Raw genomic sequence first — 22,407 nt, 5'->3', positions numbered from 1 at the left:
AGTGCTCAAGAAGTAACAAGCACCAGGCTGTCTGTATATTATAAAATCTTGAAAAGGCAAAATGTTTACTTCATATATTGTAGATAGATTCAGTTTCAGGTTGTGGAAAACACAATGTAATCAAACATTTGCAAATAAATGAGAGCATAAAAACTGGGTATAGTGTGTAAAAGGAAATTCAAAAATATAGATGTAACGTTTAAAGTGAACATGACATTATTATCATACATGATGAATGCTTATTTGCATTAGTATTAGTAGTGCCAAATGATGCAAGAAAGCAAGCTTGTGAATTTAAGTTGTCCTCCTGTGTATCCAAGAAAAGGTAATGGTGCCATCAGCATTTACTTTAGTCAGATCTCCTTGTGGGTATCTATTTCCAAGTGCTGCAAATTGCCAAACTTGTCTTTGGTGGTAATCTCTGCACTCATTTCAAGAAATCCACATCCTTCTTAAAATGAAACTTCCAGACCTGTCTGTAGTACTGAAGATGTGGCCTAACCATTCCCTTATTGAATGATATAATTACCTCCCTGTCCCTTCTGGCAGAATTCCTGTATATTACTGACAACACCATGAGTTGTCCTGTCAGCACTGATCAGAGAACTTCATATTGGACTATACAATTATCCCTAGGTCTTTTTTGTTGTCTGCCACCTTGAGTGTGATACCACTGAAATGGTGTGTTGTATTTATCAATGTTAAACCTGAGTTGTTACTTTTTTTTCTGCCCATCCTTGATTCTTCTAAAAGTCTTGTTGCAGTATCCCTTGATTCCTTTCATTATCCACTCTGCCAGCCCCTTTATCATCTGCAAACTGAGACAATAAGCTTGATGCTCATTGTTTTTTTTTTTTTTTTTTTTAGTTAGTTGTTGGCACATCAGCTTCTGTGGCCATAATGTAACCCCCCCCCCCAAGATTTTTGCAGTACTCTGATCCAAGCCCAAGGTGGGATTCAAACCCGTGACCTCTGGATTGCCAGGCAGGCACTTTACCCACCCGGCTAGCCCGGTCGGCTTGGTGCCATTAATAAATATTGAAAAACAGTAAGGGAGAGCCAGAAGTGAATCTAATGGATTCTTCTAATACTATTAGTTAAAGAAGAGCAGTGTCATTTATAACCACGCTATGTCTTCATCCCCATTGTTCGTGATTTTTTGGATTCAGTTGCTTTGTTACCATGTCAGAGTAGCAAATTAGATTGTTATAGTTATTTTCAAATAAATCCAACTTCAATATATTATCACTGCTGCTTAGTGGTTCCTTTCCCTGGATAATCTTATCGCATGAAGAGTTGCTTCTGATAGTCAGCTGAAGAGTATTGCTTTCTCTTCTTGCCCCTCTGTTAGAAATAGGCAAGAAAATATAAAATAGTCCTCCAGTAATCCAGGAATTTTCTGCTACTGTGTGAGTGACCAACCCACAAATATCAGTTAAAATTAATCCCCCGTTATATGACATTCTGATTTCTCGGCCCACTCTATCTGTCTGTATAATTATTCATTTTACCCCTCACAGTCATTTGGCCTATAACATACTCCAACTGTCATTTTTGTTTTCCTATTGCTCATGTTGCACCAAACTGACTCAACCACCCAAAACTCAAATCAGCTGAGGGCATTAGGGCATTGCCTTAGGCTTATACCCTTGGTTAAGAAGCACATAGAAACAGTACAATCAGTACTGTTTTCAAATGTTGAATCAGTCAGCTGTTACAATAAACACAAATGAGAATGGGGGTATGTTAGTCCAGTTGACCTGATGAGTATGATGAACAGTTATACAGGCATATGTAGTAGAGTTATATAGTAAATAAAAGTCTTATTCTTATAAGATTAACTTTTTTTTCTTTTCTTTTTTTTCCTCTCCAAAACACATTTCAGTATTTATTGAACGACTGTTTTCTATAACAGAATGTTAGAATATCAACAGGAGAAAATAATACTTGTGGTCTGATTATTAGTTGTAACTCTTTATGTATTAAGAAGCTTGGTAAAGAAGCCAATAGATGTCAGTGATCATCGTATATTTATGCAAAATTTATTTAAAAATATGTTCAGTTTTAGGTTAAAAGGACTGTATTTGCTTTTGCAAATACAGTTTATCTTCTTAGTGTTACAATTATATTCAGTAGGACCAATTTATGTTAACAAATACAAATGCTAAATCTGTCTTTTTTACAAAAACTAGATTTTTTTTTTTTTTTTTTTTTAAATAAATTAGTCATTTAAGTGTGCTGTGGTAGTCTGTCACCAAATAGAAACACTGTTCCCTGTTATGTGCAAGTCATTCCATAGTATAATATAGTCTTTTGCTAAGAAATACAACTTAAAATTGCATAAGATATGTATGCAGTATTTTCTCTGAATTGTAAAATCTGAAATAGGTAATGCGTTTGATTGGCTTACATGCCGTATATAGATGTGATTTTTCATTTTCAAACAACAGTATGCCACGTAATCAGGCATTTGCAAAGAAATATGCATAAAGGCAGCATAGAAATAAAAGCAAAAATAGGTGTAGCATTTTATAGTAACAAATATGTCAGACATGCCAAGAGTTTATTTGCATCTTTTGTTATAGAACAAAATCTGAATTCTGCTGATTATGCAGTAATGTTATTCAGAAGTGTTTTCTAATAATGTAGCAAAAAAAAAAAAAAAATAGTTAGCATTAGCATGTGTAGAGGTGTATGATGCAAGAAAGCAAGCTTATGCAGCATCAGCCAAAAAAATAAATAAATAAATAAACACACACATACTTACATTTCACCCCTCCGTTCGTTCGAAATACCTGTCCAGCTGAGCCTTAAATTTATTTAGGCTATCAACTTCCACAACAAGGGATGGAAGTCTGTTTCACCAACCAACTATCCACTGGCTAAAGGCAAATTTCCACACATCTATCCTACATCTGTCTTTCCTCAGTCTGAATTTATGCCCTCTCAGGTGATTATTCTGAGCAAGAGGAAGAATCCCATCAGCATTGAGCATGCTCAAACCATTCAAGGCTTTAGTCACCTCTATCAGATTACCTCGCCGGTGCCTAGTCTCCAGACACTGTAATTTGCAACACTTGAGCCTTTCTTCGTAAGAGCAACCCTTTGTTCCATTCACTAATCTTGTTGCCCTTCTCTGTACTCGTTCCAGGAGCCCTACATCCTTCTTGAAATGAGGCCTCCAGACCTGTGTACAGTCCTCAAGGTGTGGACAGAGTTGAGAAAGAATAAAATCAGTAGGCATTGCTAGTGTAATTGCACAGATAGCAAAAAATGGGTGGCAGTAATCAAGTTGATCCCAAGCATATATCCCATTGTATCAACTTTTTCTTAAAAAAATATAAAATAAAACACCGAAAGCATGTGATTCCTTCAAGAAACTGTCTGGCACTTTTAGTGTTGATAAAGGTCTGTTAGGGATGGTAGGCTGAAAAATTGAGTAACAAGGCTATTTAAAGGCAGGGATTGAATGCTTGGTGATAATAGGCTGTCCTCTCATCTTGTTAATTTGTGTATGGGAAAGAGAACTGCATGCCTTCCTGTGAAAGCGAATGAATACATGGTGGAAATTTACTATCAAGAAAGAAGTACTAAAAGGAAAAAAATAGAGTTCCATTTTTACTTGTGCATGCCACCAAAGTAAAAATAATAAATAAATAAATAAGAGGTTGTCTTAAGTCAAATGTGTGACCGAAACTGGTAGAACAGTGGCAATCTTTGACAACTCTGTTAAAAGAAGTTAGAAGTAATGGGAAAGCAATATGAGCACATCAACAATCTGGGCACCATGCCACACTGCCCGTATTGTTAGAGACTGGTTCGCAGAACATTAGAGAGACTTCCAGGTATTGCCCTGGCCTCCAAATTCCCTAGATATCAATCCCATCGAGCATCTGTGGTTTGTGTTGGAACAGCAACTCAGATCTGTGGCGTCTCAACAACGGATCTTACAGGAGTTAAAGGATCTGCTGGTTATGTGTTGGTACCAGATACCACAAGACACATTTAGAAATCTTGTAGCATCCATGCCTCACCGGGTACGAGCTGTTTTGGCTGCACGTGGAGGACCAGCATCATATTGGGTAGGTGATCATAATGTTTTGGCTTATGTATGTATGTTTGCTGTGTTAAAACTATATATGGGTAAAATTTTATTGTCCTGTAATTTTTATTTTGTTGTACTTCTTTCTAGCTTTAAATTCAACTGGTGCATATAGAACAAGATCTCAAGCTGTTCTTAGCACAGAAACCATAAAGAAGAATAGTGAAAAAAGTAGGAAGCTTGTAACTAAAGTTACTGGAAACAGAATGGTTAAAGAGAGTAAGTATTAAATTGTTGTAAAAAATAATGTCTTGAATTCATCACTGATTTCTGATTTAAGATCTAGTTTTTATATAATTTGTTTCTCTTGACTCTTTGTTAGTAAAGTGACAAGCTTGCTGTGAGGGGTGATCATTTAATCCGTGGACTGTGCAATATTTTATCTTAACTGTCATCATCTGAATCTTCTATTAATTTCTCTTCTCAAAATACTCTCCCTTGAACTTTACACACTTTTACCACCGTTGTATCCACACATTAAATGCTTCTTGCAAGCCATTTTTCGAAAGACTGTGAAATGCATTGTTGTGTCGGATGTGAAATGATTGCCTTTCAGAGCTTTCTTCAGGCATAGAAACATGAAGAAATCACACGTTTGGCAGCGATTGCTACCTGTGCAATATTAGCTGTATACAGCCTGGCATTTTCTTGATGGAGAAACCACTTCGCACCAGAAATTTCGGCCACACCAGAATATGGCCATCCTACCAAGACAATTATTACCATATGCTTCATTCATCTCTTCAACTGTTTCCGATGCATTTAAGCTCCATCTGACACAATAATGAATCACATATCGCTGTTAATCTGATGCGATACTAGCTTCAAAACGATCATCAGTAACTCACAGCCTAAATAAACTCTCTTCACACAACACTAGCTTGACAAGTACTGGCATGCATACACAGTCTGGTAGCTATTGCGGAGAGCACCTCTAGCAGCAGTTATGGAACGTTCGTGTGGAAACATTAGCATTAGTAGAGGCATTTGATGCAAGAAAGCAAGCTTATGCAGCATTAGCCAAAAAAAAAAAACATTAAATTTTGCACCAGTTCACAAATTAAATGATCTTCCCTTGTATAATAACAGCTGAAAAAATAACTGTTATAATGGGTTCTGATGAGAACAGGAGAAATTAAGAATTAGCCTATGTATTCAATTCTTATTTCCATCCATTACAAAGATAATCTTTATTGTGGTAAAACAGACTTACTTTGACGTAGTATCTTCTATATGAATGTTACACTAAATGTCAGAACTCTTTTATTACAGTGGGTTTTTTTTTTTTTTTTTTCTCTCTTCCTTCATCTCAGGATGGTGAAGAGTGACAACAAAGAGATAATCCATAGCTCTTTACCGCTTTTACTTTTGTTGACTTTTCAGTTCTCACTGATATTTCAAAATTTTCACACTTTTCCTTTTTTCTGGCTTACCTGTTTTTCTGAGACCAGTAACTTTCAACAGAAGTTTAACGAATAACTGTACTTGACCAAGTGGTGATTCCCTCTACTACAAGTATGTGCATACTGACAACTAAATGTCTGTTGACTCACAGAAGTGGAAACAGAAAGGCAGGTTAAGTTACAATGCAAACTATTTAGAAAAATTATAAATTTCTGCTTGTTTTCTTCTAATGGATTTGATGAATTGTATTAACCTGATGGTTGTGGCAGTCACCTGAGAAGGTGACCCTTGAAATTAACCATTAATCAAGATTAAAATCTGAATACAGCAGACCATCTTATTGCATTTGCGATAACACCGATAGCTGGAATTCTGTGGGTTTTTCAGTTATTATAGTGAAATGTGTATACCCTTCACTGAAATCTTCAGTCATATAAATAAGATTTACCAGGGCACTTCAAGACTCCAAATTTAAAAAAAAAATCAACCAGAAATTTCAAGTAATAACTAGAATGGGTATAAACAGATTTTTTGCAAGTCGTAAATAAGCGACAAGAAGCGCATTATAAGTCATCATTGGGAGATTGGTGTACCTATTATCTTGCAACCCACACTGTCTTCACACCTGCCACTTGTTTAGAAATTGTAAAAATGATGGGCAAATGCAAGAGTTCTGCTTTCAATTAAAACAAAAAACTTGAAATTATTCAAAAGTTTGAAAACAGTGCATCCGTTAAATCTCTAAAGAACCATTATAATGTTGGTGAACCAAACCATACAAGACACTAAAAAATAAAGGGAAGCATCATATTGGACACGCGAGTAGTACGTGGTAATTTTTTTTTTTTTTTTTTTCCCAGCCAGTTTTTTATCAATCGCCATACTTTTTACATAGATTGCTGGACATTTTTTGATATAGTAAGTTCCCGGCTCATGTTACAATATTTATTTATTTTATTTTATTTTTTTATACGACTGAAGATTTCAGTGAAGGGTACACACATTTCACTATAATGAAAAACCCACAGAATTCCAACAATTGGTATTATCGCAAATGCAATAAGATCAAGTTTACTACCTATTTATAATGAATTGCACTAACAGAAAAGCCCAGTAACCTGGAAAGTGCATATTGTTTTATGGCAGTGACCTCCAGAAATGTGTTTTAGTAAAATGTAAGCTCGCGTGGGGTGATAATAGTGAGTTTTTGCCTTAACCCCTTGGCGCCTCCGTAGCCAGGTGGGAAGGAGCAGCAGTGCGTAGCACACGCTTCTTGATTAGAGCGGGGTTCGAGCCCGTCACCACCAAATACGGAGGATGCGGAAAGGTCAGGGAATGACCACCGCATATCCCGGAGCAATATGGCCTTAGTTGCTAATGCTCCTAAAAACCAAATAACAACAACAACAACTTAACCCTGTGAAGTTCTTTTCAGAAATTTTCATTTTGGCCATTATCATGGTGCCGACTAAGAGAATAAGTGACAGCGGTACTAGTAAATCTATCAAGAAAAGGAAAGCAATCGAATTTGATCAGAAAATTAAAATAATAAGGATGTATGAAAATGGCCGAACATTAACAAGTATCACAGGAATTCAGATTTGTCAGTGGCAACAGAGAACACAGTAAAGGAGAAAGACAGAATACAAGAAGTGGTGAAGCGATTGGCACCAATGAAGTCAACTATAATAAACAAGGCTATGAAATACATATTAGTTTTTACAGCACAATAACATTTATGTTTTCTCTTCTTACGTGCCACTCCAATTACTTCACCGCCATCCACAGATAAAGTTTTTAATTGAACTAATTAAAAATATTTAACTGGTAACTATTTTTCTTGATTCTTCTGAGGATATTATGTGGTTTTTGTAATTTTAGTATGTTGGGTTTTAGTATAGTAGCAATATTTTATTAGCCATTCCCGAGTTACATAAAACTGCGACTTATATAAAAAGTCCTGGAACGTATGTCAGGGACTTGCTGTATTTTTGGATTAACCGGGAAATCGATTATCCAGGTTTTTTTTGGGTTTTTTTACCATCTATCCTGGAAAATTGAGAGTTTACTGTATAGTCAAAACATTTACTGAAGTGATTTTTTACAGTTTTCTTATTATAGAAATTGCATGCAAGAATCTGTCAGGTGACCCGCTACCATCTTTGCAACTACAGTCGGACCTCTATATAACAAAATCGATTGTTTGCTTGAAAAAATTCGGAAATTATGGGAAAAAGAATAAAAGTTGGGAAATAAATCAGAAATAGTGGGATTGAATAATTTTCTAACATTTTAAAACAATTTATTAATACATACATATTACGAAATGACTACTTACATGATGTGCAAAATATATTAATACACTTTTCAGAATTATTTCTTAAATATTTGGTTATTTTTTGTTACCCTGGATTTTACTGTAATCATTCATAAAAATGTTCACATTTGTTTAAACACTGAAGGCCTCGATACAAGGTTTTAAATGCTGTCGACATTTTCTTATTTGGAACATTTAATATTACCCCCATTACCTTTGTTGCCCTCATTTTCATCCAACTCATCGTCGATATTCTCACTATTTCTTTGAATACTCTCCAAAATGTTGGAATCATTCAGATGTTCAGCTACTATGACATCATTATGAACTAAAAATTCGTAAAGAACAATTTCTGCACTGATCAATCTCTCGCTTGGTGTTCTTCTCAAAATTGCTCAATATCTTATAGTAGTTCATTCCTCTCATCATTGTATATTGGTGTGTTAGCAAAACCTGCTTTTGCAAAACAATTCTTAATCGTTGGTTCCGTCACATATTGACTCCACATTTTCGCCAACTCTGATATGCAGATCCACAAATCTATGACATTGTCGACAATTAGTGCAATTTTTCTGTTTTCTTTTTATTAAAATTTAAAATCCACAAGTCAGTGTCTTGTTCAGCAAACATTTAAAAAATAGAACTGTTTCATCAATATTGAATGTCTTTGAGCTCTTTTTAAAAAAAAAAAACAAACTGCAGCCATTATCAACACGCTGCAGGATGGAAGCCTCCTCAACCATTTTATGTTGAGGGAAATGGACCATAATCTGCCACACTGGTTCAGTGCAGATTGGCAGATCGGTCGTATTTAGTAGTCAGGGCAGCCGACCGGGCTAGCCGAGTGGGTAAAGTAACTGCCCGGCAACCCAAAGGTCGCGGGTTCGATTCCCGCCTCGGGCTTGGATCAAAGTACTGCAAAAACCTTGGGAGGTGCAATATGGCCACAGAAGCCGATGCGCCAACAACTACCAAATCAAAAAAAAAAAAAAAAGTAGTCAGGGCCTTGAACCCCGGTCTACTCAAAGAGCATGTGCTACTGCACTCCCACTCCTTTCCTCATCCAGAAACATCTGGAGAGTATTGCAGGATCTCCTAAGACTGTGAAGAGACTCCAGTCTGGAGATGTACTTATAGAAACAGCAAACTGCCGACATTCAGAGAAACTGCTACATCTTCCAAATTTTGTTGGAATACCAGTGAAGGTATACCTCATTCAACTCTAAATACATCCAAAGGTGTGATATCTAGCTGGGATCTGTTGAACATGATGGAGGATGAAATAACTGTAGAACTTCAGGATCAAAATATTATTACAGCAAAAAAGAATCATGATTAAAAAAAGATAATCTTCCACCTACCAGGAATGTTATCCTTACATTTAATTTCCCAAACCTACCGTCATCGTTAAAAGCGGGATATCTACTTTGCCGTGTTCGTCCCTACATTCCCAATCCCTTGAGGTGTTACAAGTGCCAAAAGTATGGCCACTCTCGGACGACATTCAGAGGTTCCCAAACTTGCTCGGTTCATGGCGCCCTTAGTGTCCCAGTAATTTTTTTACCGCACTCCTAGGCCAAAAGAAATACCTAACACATTGGTGTTCAACCTTTTAATATATACCTATATAATAATTTTATTCTTTATATAGAGGTACTAAATAAAAATCAATTATAGATCACCACAAAATTAAAAAGATACGGTACAATGCATACCGTACACCTTTTTATAATGAAATAAGTGTATAATTTCAAAAAATAATAACTTTTCTTACAAAGACCTTGAAGACCTTCTAATACAGTTACCTTCCCTTGTCTTTATATTGGGAGATTTCAGTGGTCACCACTCCATATGGGGATCTTCTAAATTAGATAGACATGGCCGACTAATTGAAACCTTTCTGGATAAGCAAAGTCTTACCATTCTTAATACTGGTGCACCTACTCACATATGATTGCCAACTGGACAAACTTCTGCAATTGGTCTTTCAAAATGCTACCTGATACTGTTTCCAGTCATTGAATGGTCCATTATGGATAATCCCATGGGCAGTGATCATTTTCCAATTGTTTGTAATCTGCTCACTATACAACCACCATTAGCCCAACCCTGCAGGAAATGGAAATTCTCTCTAGCCACCTGGGTCAAATTTCAGTCAGCTATCACCTTGGATGATGCCGATGCGCCATAAAAAAATCAAATCAAATCAAATCAAATCAAATCACCTTGGATGACGAAATTATACGATTACAGCCCATAGATGAAGTGACAGAATATGTCACATCCCACTTGTAATAGCAGCTAAAACCTCAATTCTATTATCAAATCCTCCTGCCTGATGGAATTTTAATTATTGGTGGAATTTATTTCGACAATCCCCAAACACAGCTAATCTCATTAACCATAAAAAGCAAAGGGCAAAAGCAAGAATCCTAGACTCGTCTTGCATTCACCATAAATAGAAACACTGACTCCAGATTAATGTGGAAGAAAATTAGACAGTTTTCTGGTAAGTTTCTGACCATCCCTTTCCACAATTCTTTCCTGGAATGGGCAAGAACTCTCTGCTCCTTGATATAGCAAATGTCCTGGGCAGAACTTTTGCCCAAGTCTCAGCGGCATCAAGTTATTCCCAGAATTTCATAAAATCAAGATTACCAGTGAACAGCAACCCATCAACTTTCATACCTCTACTCTTTCCATATAATCAGCCTCTTCAGTATTCAGAACTTCTACAATCCATTAGAACGACACACAACACTGCTGCAGGGCCAGTTAGAATATATATCATGATATAGCACCTTGATGACAAACATTTGCAGCAGCTGCTATTATTTTATAATTGAATATTTCTGGAAACATCTGTCCTATGTTTTGGCACCATTCCATAGTTCCAACCAATTTCCCTTTCCAGTTGCCTCTGTAAAATTCTTGAGAAAATGATCCACAGACGACTCGTTTGGATCATTGAAGACCAAAGTCTAATGAGTAATAGTCAACATGGCTTGTGCCAAAACCCTATATAGGCATCCGTTTTTCGAGCCACGATGGGAAATTCTATACAATGTTACCCAATCACCAAAGCAACCACTTCCACCCTGGCATGCTCGCTTACCATCATGTGACTTCTCCATTAAAAATTGGAGTAAAGCTATAACTCCATCTTGTCTACCAACAACTCTATGCTGCCCACCAAACCAAATATTCCGACTTCTCTCCTGTCTTCACTAATGGCTCGAAGTTGGAGTTGTCTGTTGGATCTGTTGCTATCTTTCCAGGTCATACTATATCTGGGAAGATTTGCCAAGAATGCAGCATATATACAGCTGAGTTGTATGCTATAGAGTTAGCCTTGTACCACAAGTATCAAAGGTGTATGATGTACGCTGACTCTAAGTACACTGCAGGCTTTATTGGGGATGAGGTATAATCCTCATCCATTCGTGACTCGGATTCAGCAGACCCTATATTCTCTGTCTGAGTGTTCATTCGACATTCGTTTCTGCTGGATTCCAAACCACATTGGGATCAGGGGAAATGAACTGGCAGATGCTTTGGCCAGATCACCAGAACCCCACAACACTTATTGCCTGTTAGTCCCCTATACAGACATCAGGCAGCTAATACACGCTAAATTACTCTTCCAGTGGCAACAATCTTGGCGTGAGTGAGTAAGTCAGTCACAGACAAGCTCTATCGGGTCAAGCCTGTACTCTGACACTGGCAGTCTAGTCTGCACAGGAAGTTTTTCTAACTCTCCTGTGTGTGAGAACTGTAACACCATTTTAACTATTCGTTGCATTTTAACTGTGTCCACAATTTAGACACGAACGTGATATATATTTTACCAATTTTAGTCATCTGGCTGAACCTTATACACTCAGTCAGATTTTATCCGACAATGACCACATGTCTGCTATTTTTAGCTATTTAAAATTAGTAAACCTTTTTAAGCGTATTTAAAATTTACCTTTTATTGTTATTTATTTATTGATATATCTTTTATATATATGTCATAGTATATCTTAACATGAGGTATGTTTGGGTTCTAGCAGCACCTGGGGTTTCTCCCATCTCCGCCTGTGTTCGTTGTATCGGACAAGCCAGAGATTTGAAAAGTGTGTGGGATGTGTAATGTGTTGTGCCCCCTTGTTCTTCCGGTCTGTTAGCTGCCAGGCCCCAGATAGGACCCGGCATTACCAGTATTTTGTAAAGTACTCTGAGTGGTCCTGCCACCTACTTTCCTGAGATTTCAGTGGCTAGGACCTGATTTGAAGAAAAAAAATTGCAGTTTCTTCAAAATGAAGTTCTTGATTTTAGCAGTACATGGGGTTATTCGCCAAAAACTTGTTCTAAAGGCCTGATAGGTCGGGCAATAATTTTGGTATATTTAAATTTGGACCTGTGGGGAAAGAAATTTACTCTGTAAGGAGAAAGTAGTGGGGAGGCAGAAGACTTTGGGTGTAGAAAGCAGAAGGAGGAGGCTGAGAGGAAAGATGGCCTCCAGAGGGTGGCAGGAGGGGGGGGAGACAGCAGGGCCATCACCCCCTACCAGTGAGGGGAGGAAGCAAGCAGGCTGATACAAGGGTATCCAGCCCAGTTTGCTGTATGGCTATTCGTCAGATCTGATGTGTCTCTTTAATGCATTCCTAGTTGATTCGCTATTTTTGGTAAATCAGCTGTCTTTAATGTAGTATCCAAGTGGCATGTCTTCATCTGGGTTTTGCCTCTTTAGTGCATTCCTTGATGGATTACTTTCAATGGGGAATCATTAGTCTTGCCAGTCTTATTCGGGTGTCATGTCCTCTCATCTCAGGTTTGTCTGTTTAGCATATTCCTTGTTGGTTTGCTCTCATTAGGGGATCGTCTGTTTTTCGTCTACTGAATAATTCCTGCACAAATTTGCTGAGGGCAGCAAATTCCTCCTTGGAGTCAAGTAGGCGGTATTTTGGTTTGTGGGAGTGTACCTTATTCTCGTGATGAGTTCTCCTCTTAGGTCTTCATATAATTCGCACTCATGAATAACATGCTTCCAGGTTTCTCTCTCGCCACAGGGGCAGTGACATTCCTCAATAATACCTATACTGTGGAGCTTATCTTTAAAAGGTACATGTCCTGTGAGTAGGAAGGTGGTGTTCAGTCCTGGGAAAAGCCATTCTGGAGCCTTTGGATATAGTTTCGTGACATTGTATATGAATTTACAGGTGATCTCGCCTTTACTTGTCTTGCTCCACCTAGTCTGTCACTGTTGCGTCATGTGATCCGATATTTTTACTTTTCCTTTTTATACTCCTTAGTCATATCCATTGTGTATCTAGTCGTTGTTGTGGGAATTTTTTGTGAAAGGTGGTACATCAGTCCACACGGAGCACCTCAAGATCCAGCAAGAGATCCCCCGTCAGGACTTGAAGAGGCACAGTGCTTGTTGTGCCGCTTGCCCTGGAGGTCGTGAGGAGGATGTTTCTTTGGGTTGTCTCTAATAGTCGTCTGTTGATCAAGGTTCCTGCCTTCAAGAACCAGACGGGCTTCGTAGGTTATGACTGGTGTAAAAAGCATTTGGCAGTTGAGGGACAGGGGTTCTCTTGTTGAGCCCCCAGTCCCTGTGTGTCACTCTTGCAATTAGGGCCATATATCTTCTTATTTTCTGTTTTAAGTTGGTGATATTGGGCGTGAAAGATAAGTTGCTGTCCAGTATTATACCCAAGTATTTGAGTTGTTTGGACAGTTTGATTGTAGTTCCCGCAACTTTCATCTGTGGAGGCCTCCTTAGGTCCAGGGTACCCCGAAGTAAGATGAAATTAGTTTTATCTGATGCAATTCTAAGAGTATGAGGGTTTGCCCAATCTTGAAGTGTCTGAAGTGCCCGATTAGATTGTGTCTCCAGGCAGGCTCTTGAGTCCGCTACAGTCATCAGGATTAGATCATCGTCGAAAACAATGTTCCACAGGAGCGGCCCCAGAACAGAACCCTAGGGGCAGCCCCTGCAGATCGTTCTACAGGTGCTGGCATAAGGAGCAACAGTCTGGACTTTTCTATTTTGTAGGTATAATCTTAAACAGTTGAAAAGGTTTTGAGGGAGTCGAACGCCCTAGCAAAGTCAATTGTTGATGGCCAGAAAATATTTTTTGGCGCACTGATTTGCCTTGCATAGCAGATTTTGGAAGTTCATGAAGCATAATCATTACACTTTGAAACAAACAAAATCTATGAATCCTGATAATATAAATCCTTCTCGGGCCCCTATTCTTCTTGACACTGAGAAAGCTTTCAGTACCACCTGGCGATATGTAATCCTTCATGAACTGGAGATGTGCAGTGGTCAGGCCACACCTACAGTACTATGTACAGGTCTCGAGGCCTCATTTTAGGAAGGATGTAGAGTTTCTATAACGAGTACAAAGAAAGGCAACAAGATTCGTGTGGGAACAAAGGGATGCTCTTGCCAAGAAAGGCTTAAGTTTTCTGCAGATTTCAGCGCCTGGAGAGTAGGCACCTGTGAAGTGATCTGATTGAGGTGTATAAGGCCTTGAATGGGTTGAGCAAGCTGAATGCTGATGTGATTCTTCGTCTTGCTCAGACTAAGAACCTGAGGGGGCACAGTTACAAATTGAGGAAAGATAGTTGTAGAATAGATGTGCGGAAATTTGCCTTTAGCCAGCGGGTAGTTGATTGGTGGAACAGGCTTCCATCTTTTGTTGTGGAAGCTAATAATCTAAATAAATCTAAGGTTGAGGTGGACAGGCATTTGCCGACCGGCTAGCCAGATGGGTAAAGTGCCTGCCTGGCAACCCAAAGGTCGCAGGTTCGAATCCCACCTCGGGCTTGGATCACAGTAAAAAATGCAAAAACCTTGGGAGGTGCATTATGGCCACAGAAGCTGATGTGCCAACTAACAAAAATAAAAAAAAAAAAAAAAAAAACAGGCATTTGGAATGAATGGAGGGATGAAATGGGAGGGTTTTTTTTTTTTTTTTTTTCGGCTGATGCTGCATAAGCTTGCTTTCTTGCGTCGTATGCCTCTACTGATGTTAATTTCACAAAGTAGAAATGCAAAACCATCTACCAAAAGTCTTCTTGTGCGAAAGAACTTTTCAAGTCCGTTACTCTCATGTCCTGTGTGAAAAGTACAATCAAGAAAGGGGAGCCCCGCCCCACCAAGACTCAATTCTCGGCAACCCTATTTGCACTCAAAATCAAACCTATCACTTAAGTTATTCCAGAAACAGTTAAAACATATCCGTATGCTGATGGCACCACCATTTCGTCACTCACATATATAAACAGTAGAGAGGCAGCTTTGAGAGTGCTATGAATAAAATAGCCATGGTCCATCTGTAATGGATATTAATCAGTATAAAAGACAGCAGCAATGCTTCTGCAGAAAATGAAAGATGTATTCTGATCCAGGACCCTGGGAATAAGCAATCAACAAATCCCACACAAACAAAGTATATGACTTTTCAGATTAATTGTGGATCACAAAATATCTGCCATGATGTGGAGGAGCTAACTGCTTTTTACCTCTACTCATTTTATCATCCAGTGATAAGATCTAGGTTAGACTATGGTTTCCCATCTACTCCATCTGGGAAAAGTGTCTTAAATTGGCCAGAGTTTATTCATCATATTGCTTAGCATTTTGTTTAAGGAGCATTTCATGAATCACCAGTGCACAATTATACACAGAAATATATATGAACCCTGCTCAGTCTTTGTAGACAAGTTCTGCTGAACTATGCACTTTTAAATTTATTCTTGGAGATCAGTCAAACATGAATGAATTTTTTACCTTTCTTGACTTAGTGTTGCTGTTGGTAGGTCACCTGAAAGATGATCCTTAAAAATAATGATCCTTCATTAATTTTTAATCAGTGAGTAAAAATTTTTGATGGAAAAAATAATTGTAAAAACTGTTTAAATATAGTCTAAAAACTTTTTACTTTAGCAGTTTCTGAGTGGTTTTTTTTTTTTTTTTAATAATGAGATGGTACCAGACAAATGTTGAGATTTTAATGTTTTTGGGTATTTGTTTTGCTTCTAGTTCAATAAACATCTAAACTGTCTTCACCCAGGAAAGACTGGATAACAAAAACCCCATATTCTCTCAATATCGCCTCTACACTGCAGGAAACAAGAATTTTTTAAATTCAAACTTAAAGTACATACAAAGTACTTCTACCCATTGAGAACAGATGAAATATTGGCATTTTTTATTTAATTTTTCTTTTTGGATGTCACCAAAATATAGCAAAACCACCAGGTTAAGTTAATAAATATTACCAACCACACAAAATGCTACCCCATTCTCAATGGCAATGCCCTCAGCAAGCTGGTGGTTGATTATTTGAATAGACTTTCACCTGTTGTGGAGATAATTCTTGATTACTACAACCATACTTCACATTATATTTATTTGTATATTTTTATATACAAATAAAATCTAAGTAACTTTGATCAAATGTACAATAAAATATTGCTTTAAAATGTAGTCAGTTTAAAATGCAGTGTTAAAAATATCTTGAAGTAAGTAAAATCTAAAAATGCAAGAGCTTTTGACATCTGTATGTTGTCTTTATCAACTATAATACAGTAATACCCCGAAGTTACGCGATAGGTGGGTCCGACGAAAATCGCGTAAGTCGAATTCGCGTAAGTCGGGGTACAACTTTGCATATAAATACATATAAATTTTGCTTAATTGGGACCAAGGACTAACAAAAACACTAGTTTAGAAGAAAAATATTAATAAAATTGCAGTTCTTTATACATATTAATACAAAATATGTATTAAAAAAACAAATGACTTACGTTAAAAAGTTATTTCGATGTCGATGGCTTCATAAAATCTAACAAATTCGTCTGACGACACAGCGCGTTCTTTTTTTCACGCAGAATTTCTTCGTAGCAAGCTAATAATTTTTTTATTCCTTGCTTTGTAGCTATAACGCGTTCTTCGTTGGAGTCTATGTTTTCTAAAATTTTTAAGCCCTTTTCAATTTTCAACCTGTCAAGTTTGCAATTGTCATGTGCTTTTCGCCGTTGCTTCATTTAGGCCTGTAGTACGTGCAATATCACATGGTCTTTCATTTCGCTCAAAGCGTTTCACAATTTCATATTTTTTTCTCTATCGACAGAGGCGGACTGGCAATAAGCCTTACCGGGGAAACCCCGGTGGGCCAGTGTGATTTTGGCCATAAACCATAGTATGAGGCCACTATAAATTTTCCCGGGTAAGAATTTTTGACCCAGTCCGCCTCTGTTTATCGATAATTGCTTTTCTTTTTCTCTCTGAATCTGCAGTGTCTTCACCAGGACGCTTCCTTTTTATTTTTAGGGAATAAAGCAACAATTACAAAACGAGGAGGCACGCTTGATACGCATAAACAAAGCTGCGCGCATGTAGCAACTGAATAAACAACACCATAAAGGCAGAGATACACTATTAACACCTCACATTTCTAGGGGTTACTACCATAAAACAATAAAAATCCAGTTGCGTTTCTGCTAGTGGAATCTGTTATAAACTGGTAGTAAACTCGATCTAATTGCATTTGCGATTATACCGATAGCTGGAATTGTGTTGGTTTTTACGTTATTATGGTGAAAGTGTGTTTCCCCTTCACTGATATAAAAAACATAAAAGCAGCAAAGTTGAATTTTGTTCATCTTTCGCTCTCATTCTCCACCGTCGCACCGTATATCGATAACATATGAAAAACGACCTTGAAGATAGTGGGCGGCAGCGTTGCCAAACGAAAAAATCAGGAACCGCGTAACTCCGAGTTCGCGTAAGTCGGGGTAGCGTAAGTCGGGGTATTACTGTACTTGCATGAGGCAGGTAGTATAAATACATGAACAAAAAAAAAAAAAAAATGTATAATGTCACATGAAATAAAAGTGAAGAGAGGAAGGAAAAGAAGAGGAAATAAATAATTTTTGACTGTCCCGCGGTTAGCATAACCTCTGGTCACTCACCACAAGTTACTCAGGGTGGATGGGGGTGGGGGAATACCAGATAAGAGATCGGTCCAATTCAAGCAACACTACAAATTTAAAGATGGGATGTATTCACGTACCATCACTTCTGTTTGTAGTGTGCTTAGTGCAGTCTCTCTCTCTCTCTCTCTCTCTCTCTCTCTCTCTCTCTCTCTCTCTCTCTCTCTCTCTCTCTCTCTCTCTCTCTGTGTGTGCATGTGCGCGCGCGCACAGATTCCAGCCTGTAAGTAACAGACCTTAATCTCGTGCACTATCAGTAATTTGGGCTTGGGCATCATTAAGCCAAAAGGCACCTCCTGCCAGTAGTACATGCTGTTGCTCATTGGGCAAATTCATTCTAAGTACACTCCAGTTTGCAATGTTATGAAGGAGGAGCGTGCCTTAATATTGCACTACTTCAAATTGATAAACTGATTTCTTCTTGAAAAGAGAGAATGAAAGCCAAGAAATATGTAAATTGCATTATTTCTTATATAATGCACTTGGCTTTAAATAATATTCCTCGTTCTCTAGCTTTGCAATAAATTTCCCTTTGGGAATGATGGAGTTTGTGTCACATACTTATTTATTAATCTTATTTATCTCAACATATTCACATTTGTCTTAACTCAGAATTCATTCAACCGGTTTTTCAATGAAACTATTATAGTAAGATTGAAAGTAATAAATAAAGATGCAGTATTTATTAAAACAACTTCTGTATAAAAATGTACTTGTATATGTATGCTTGCAAGTTTCATGCTTCCATATTTTACAACAGTGTGTACACAGCACTTATAACATTCAAACATTTTTATTCCAGGAATAAAACGACAACGAAGTGAAGATTCAGATGATTGGGAGGACTCTACTATAAAAAGAAATAAAGAGGATATATCTATGGTCGAAGAATATGAAGGTAAATTATTATTCTTGTGTTATCACTTTGTTGTTTTGAATTTAATAATTTTCTGAAACAGTGGGTGCATCATCAAATTACTGAAAAGTGGCATTGAAAGCTTTTACCCACTTATCCAGATCAAAAATTAAATGTCAGAACTGAATTTTTAGTAAAATTTCTTCTGCTTTATTATACCAATTATTATTTTATTTTTATTTTTTTATGTAAATAAATCCATAGCATAACATATACTGTGGATTTATTTACATAAAATAAATAAACTGGCTTCCAGTTTTTGCGTGGTAAAAGTATACAGGCATATTGAAAGATTTTGCTTGTTTCCTTTATGCGTAAAGGGCCAGACCAAAAGCCAACCTAATCACTTTTTACAAATTTTGATTGATGTGCATATCATGAAACAGATAAACAATAGTGGCAAAACCAATTACAAATTCATACTATTCATAAATTGGCTTGTAACTGCTTTGGTTCCACACTGTCATAATATCCGCTGAATTACATTGGCTGTAGGCCTGTTATATTTCATCGTACAGAGTAACACCAAAAGAAATCAGACAATGCCCAAATTCCATTATGTTTCATATGTGACTGGAAAAACTTCAGAATGATATTGCAAAAGAATAACTACTGTCGTAAAAATTAAGTGCCGTGGGCAACCTGTGTTGTGTAAATTAGCACTGTTGTTAAATGTTGATAAAACTATTGATCAGATATTCCATGTTAATGAAGCTTAATGTCATTAAGTTTTCAGTAATTTGTTCTTGCCTATCAGAGCCATAACTAGGACAAGGCCATTCTGGGTGAATCAAAACCAGGAGCAGATAAATGTAGGATTTTAAACTAATAATGTATGTATGTACATACATACCATTTTTTTTTTTTTTTTTTTTTTTTTTGGAATGTCACAAAATGTTGTGAGTGAGACATGTATTTTGTTTGGGGGGGGGGGGGGTGCTTGCAAAATTTATTTTGCTCCAGGAACATGAATACCTAGTTAACATCTGTTTTAGAGGTTTAAAGATACACTGGATCAGTGTCTTTAACCTTCTAAATTTTCAGAAAAATGCCTGGCAGCCTGCATATTTTTATGTGAAAATAGTTCAAATTAGACAGTTCATTGATAGTCAACCTTCTTGATGATATTCGCGGTCTGTTCAATAAATAATATCATAATTTTTTTGAGAACAACTATACTGCTTGTTTCTAGCTCAGCAGCGGAATTTAAGAACAAGCCAAGCTGCATCACATAGCAACTGTACAATTGACTCGTGCGCACGGTGTGACCTTGTCAGTCAATCAGGTTTATGCATGTTCAGTTTTTCCTACATAACAATGATTATGACATGCAAGGAACAGTATGCTGCTCTCAAATTTTGTTTCCGTATCAAGACAACATCAGCTGAAGCATATGAAGTGTTAAAAGAGGCCTATAATGAATCTGTGCTTCCAATTAGCACAGCTTACAGGTAGTTTAGATTGTTTAAAGATGAACATGATTTGACCAGAAAAATCAGCTGTCTTGGAGATCCGACCACTGTTGTCACCACAGAAACCATAAACACTGCTTCTGTAATCTTGGGAGAAGAGCATTGTATAAACAATAAGGCGATTGGTAGAGATGTTGAGAATATCAGTAGGAAGCATGCACAGTATTTTTCATGACCATTTGTGTGTGTTATATGCAGGGTGCAAGGTCAGGACTGTAGAGTAGACTACTCACACCTGAGAAACAGCAAGTTTGCATGTAAGTTTGTCAGGAGCTGCAATGGATGATGGCCCCAAGTGCTTAGTAATTATGACTGAGTGGTTTCTCTCTGCTTTCAGTGTCATTTCCAAAAGTGATTTATAGTTCTTTTGCATTCCTGGCATTAAAAAATCTGCTTATTTAATAATAGCTCCTGTTACAAAATACTTGTACAGAGCAAGAAAGGAAAGCCACCTTTCTTTGTTTCTCATAGTTTTACTACTAACACCTACTACTTTTCGCTTGGTCATCTGACACTGCTCCTGCCTTCTTGTGGTAGGGCTGGAAACTTTGGCAGAACAGTTAATCTGCTAAGGGCAAAAAGGAGCAAATATGGATCACGTGTTTCCTCTAGAGACAACAAGCTCTCAGCCAGAGATAGATGCTGACCATGACACATTGCAACCTAAGAGGTTTAAAACCAATTCCTCAGCGACAGATTTTCCTGCATTTCCAATAATGCACTCACTTGCAGACCAGCCTCTCAGTAAACTGTCTGCCTTCCTTATCCAAAAACACCTGGAGAGTATTGCAGGGTCTCCCAAGACAGTTAAGAGATTGCAATCAGGGAACTTACTAGTAGAAACCATAAACTGCAGACATTTGGAGAATCTACCAAAACTTACAAATTTTGCTGGAATTCCATTAAAAGTTTCACCACATATAATCCTAAACACATCTAAAGGTGTTATATCTAGCTGGGATCTATTGAATGTCTTGGAAGAGGAGTAACTCAAGAGCTTTGAGGGCAAAATGTAATTACAGTGAAAAGAATCATGATTAAAAAAGACAGTACACTCTCACCTACAATTAATGTTATTCTCACCTTTAATACCCGAAACCTGTCTTCATCAATAAAAGTAGTTATCTTCTTTGCTGCATTCAACCCTACATTCCTAATCCCTTGGGGTTATAAATGCCAAAAGTATGGCCACTCTCAAACAGCATGCAGGGAAACCCAGTTTGTCCCAACTGTGGGTCCTCTGATCACACCCCAAAGTGATTGTTTGGCAACAGAAATGACCTGCCCCAACTGTAAAGGCAACCGTCCTGCTTATTCTAGGACGTGCAACAAATGGAAAATTGTGAAATATAAGATTGAAAATAAAGTAAGCTTTCAAGAAGCAAGGAAATTAATTGCTCCCAGTATGACTAAACGTACATACGCCAGTATTGCACAAAAATATCAATCAGTGGCGATCCAAAGTGATGTTACAGTCACTTCGATCTCAGACTGTCTCTCTTTAATATCCCTAAGCAGGTGAACCAGGCAAGCAATACTGCTCTTACAGTACCAATGACCTCCTCCTCCTCCAGTGCCTTGTGCTGTAATGCCTGTAAACAAACAAAACTCCAAGGATTGCTTCTACATCAAATAAACAAAATTCAAATTTAAAAAAGAATATTCAAGACACACCCATGGATACAATTGACTCATCCAGACAAGGATGACCCAATCCTAGAAATATATGTGGAATTAGATATGAATACCAGACGGCCATTCTTCTCAAAAAAAAAAACAAACCGAAGCCTAAATGCCATAAACCAGTCACATTAAAAAAAACAGTCAGATACAGCTTCTTTGTAACGACATTGAAGATATTCAAGACTTAATTAACTGCTACTCTCCAGTTGGTTTCTGTGTACGAGAAACCTATTTAGCTTCTCAAATTTCTACCACTATAAAGAACTGTCTATCGACAAGATCGCAATACTTCAGGTGCTGCTCGTGGAGGTGTGGCCATCTTGGTCATCTCAAAGATCCCGGCCAAGCAAATTGTTTTGCAAGCTGAAATTGAAGCTGTTGCCGTGCATTTGATAACCCAGATTGTGTTAGCACTAATATCAATCTATCTCCCATCAAGTCATAATTTCTCTTACAGACATCTTGAAGAACTTCTAATACAGTTACCTCCCCCAGTCTGTCTCTTGGGGGATTTAAA

At 37.6% G+C, this 22,407-nt stretch overlaps 1 protein-coding gene across 1 annotated transcript in view; it reads left to right on the top strand.

The window, feature by feature from the left end:
• Positions 1-22,407, top strand: part of Acf (ATP-dependent chromatin assembly factor large subunit) — a 373,562-nt gene that overhangs the window by 334,438 nt on the left and 16,717 nt on the right. Inside the window, exons 22-23 of the mRNA XM_090376504.1 lie at positions 4,193-4,321; positions 18,622-18,717. Coding sequence (XP_090232630.1) covers positions 4,193-4,321; positions 18,622-18,717 — 225 coding nt within the window. The remainder of the gene's footprint in view (positions 1-4,192; positions 4,322-18,621; positions 18,718-22,407) is intronic.

This window comes from Mastigoproctus giganteus, chromosome 6 (genome assembly GCF_048544385.1).
Source record: "Mastigoproctus giganteus isolate SK-2022 chromosome 6, ASM4854438v1, whole genome shotgun sequence".
Taxonomy (NCBI): domain Eukaryota; kingdom Metazoa; phylum Arthropoda; class Arachnida; order Uropygi; family Thelyphonidae; genus Mastigoproctus; species Mastigoproctus giganteus.
This window is presented reverse-complemented; position numbering and strand designations above follow the sequence as displayed.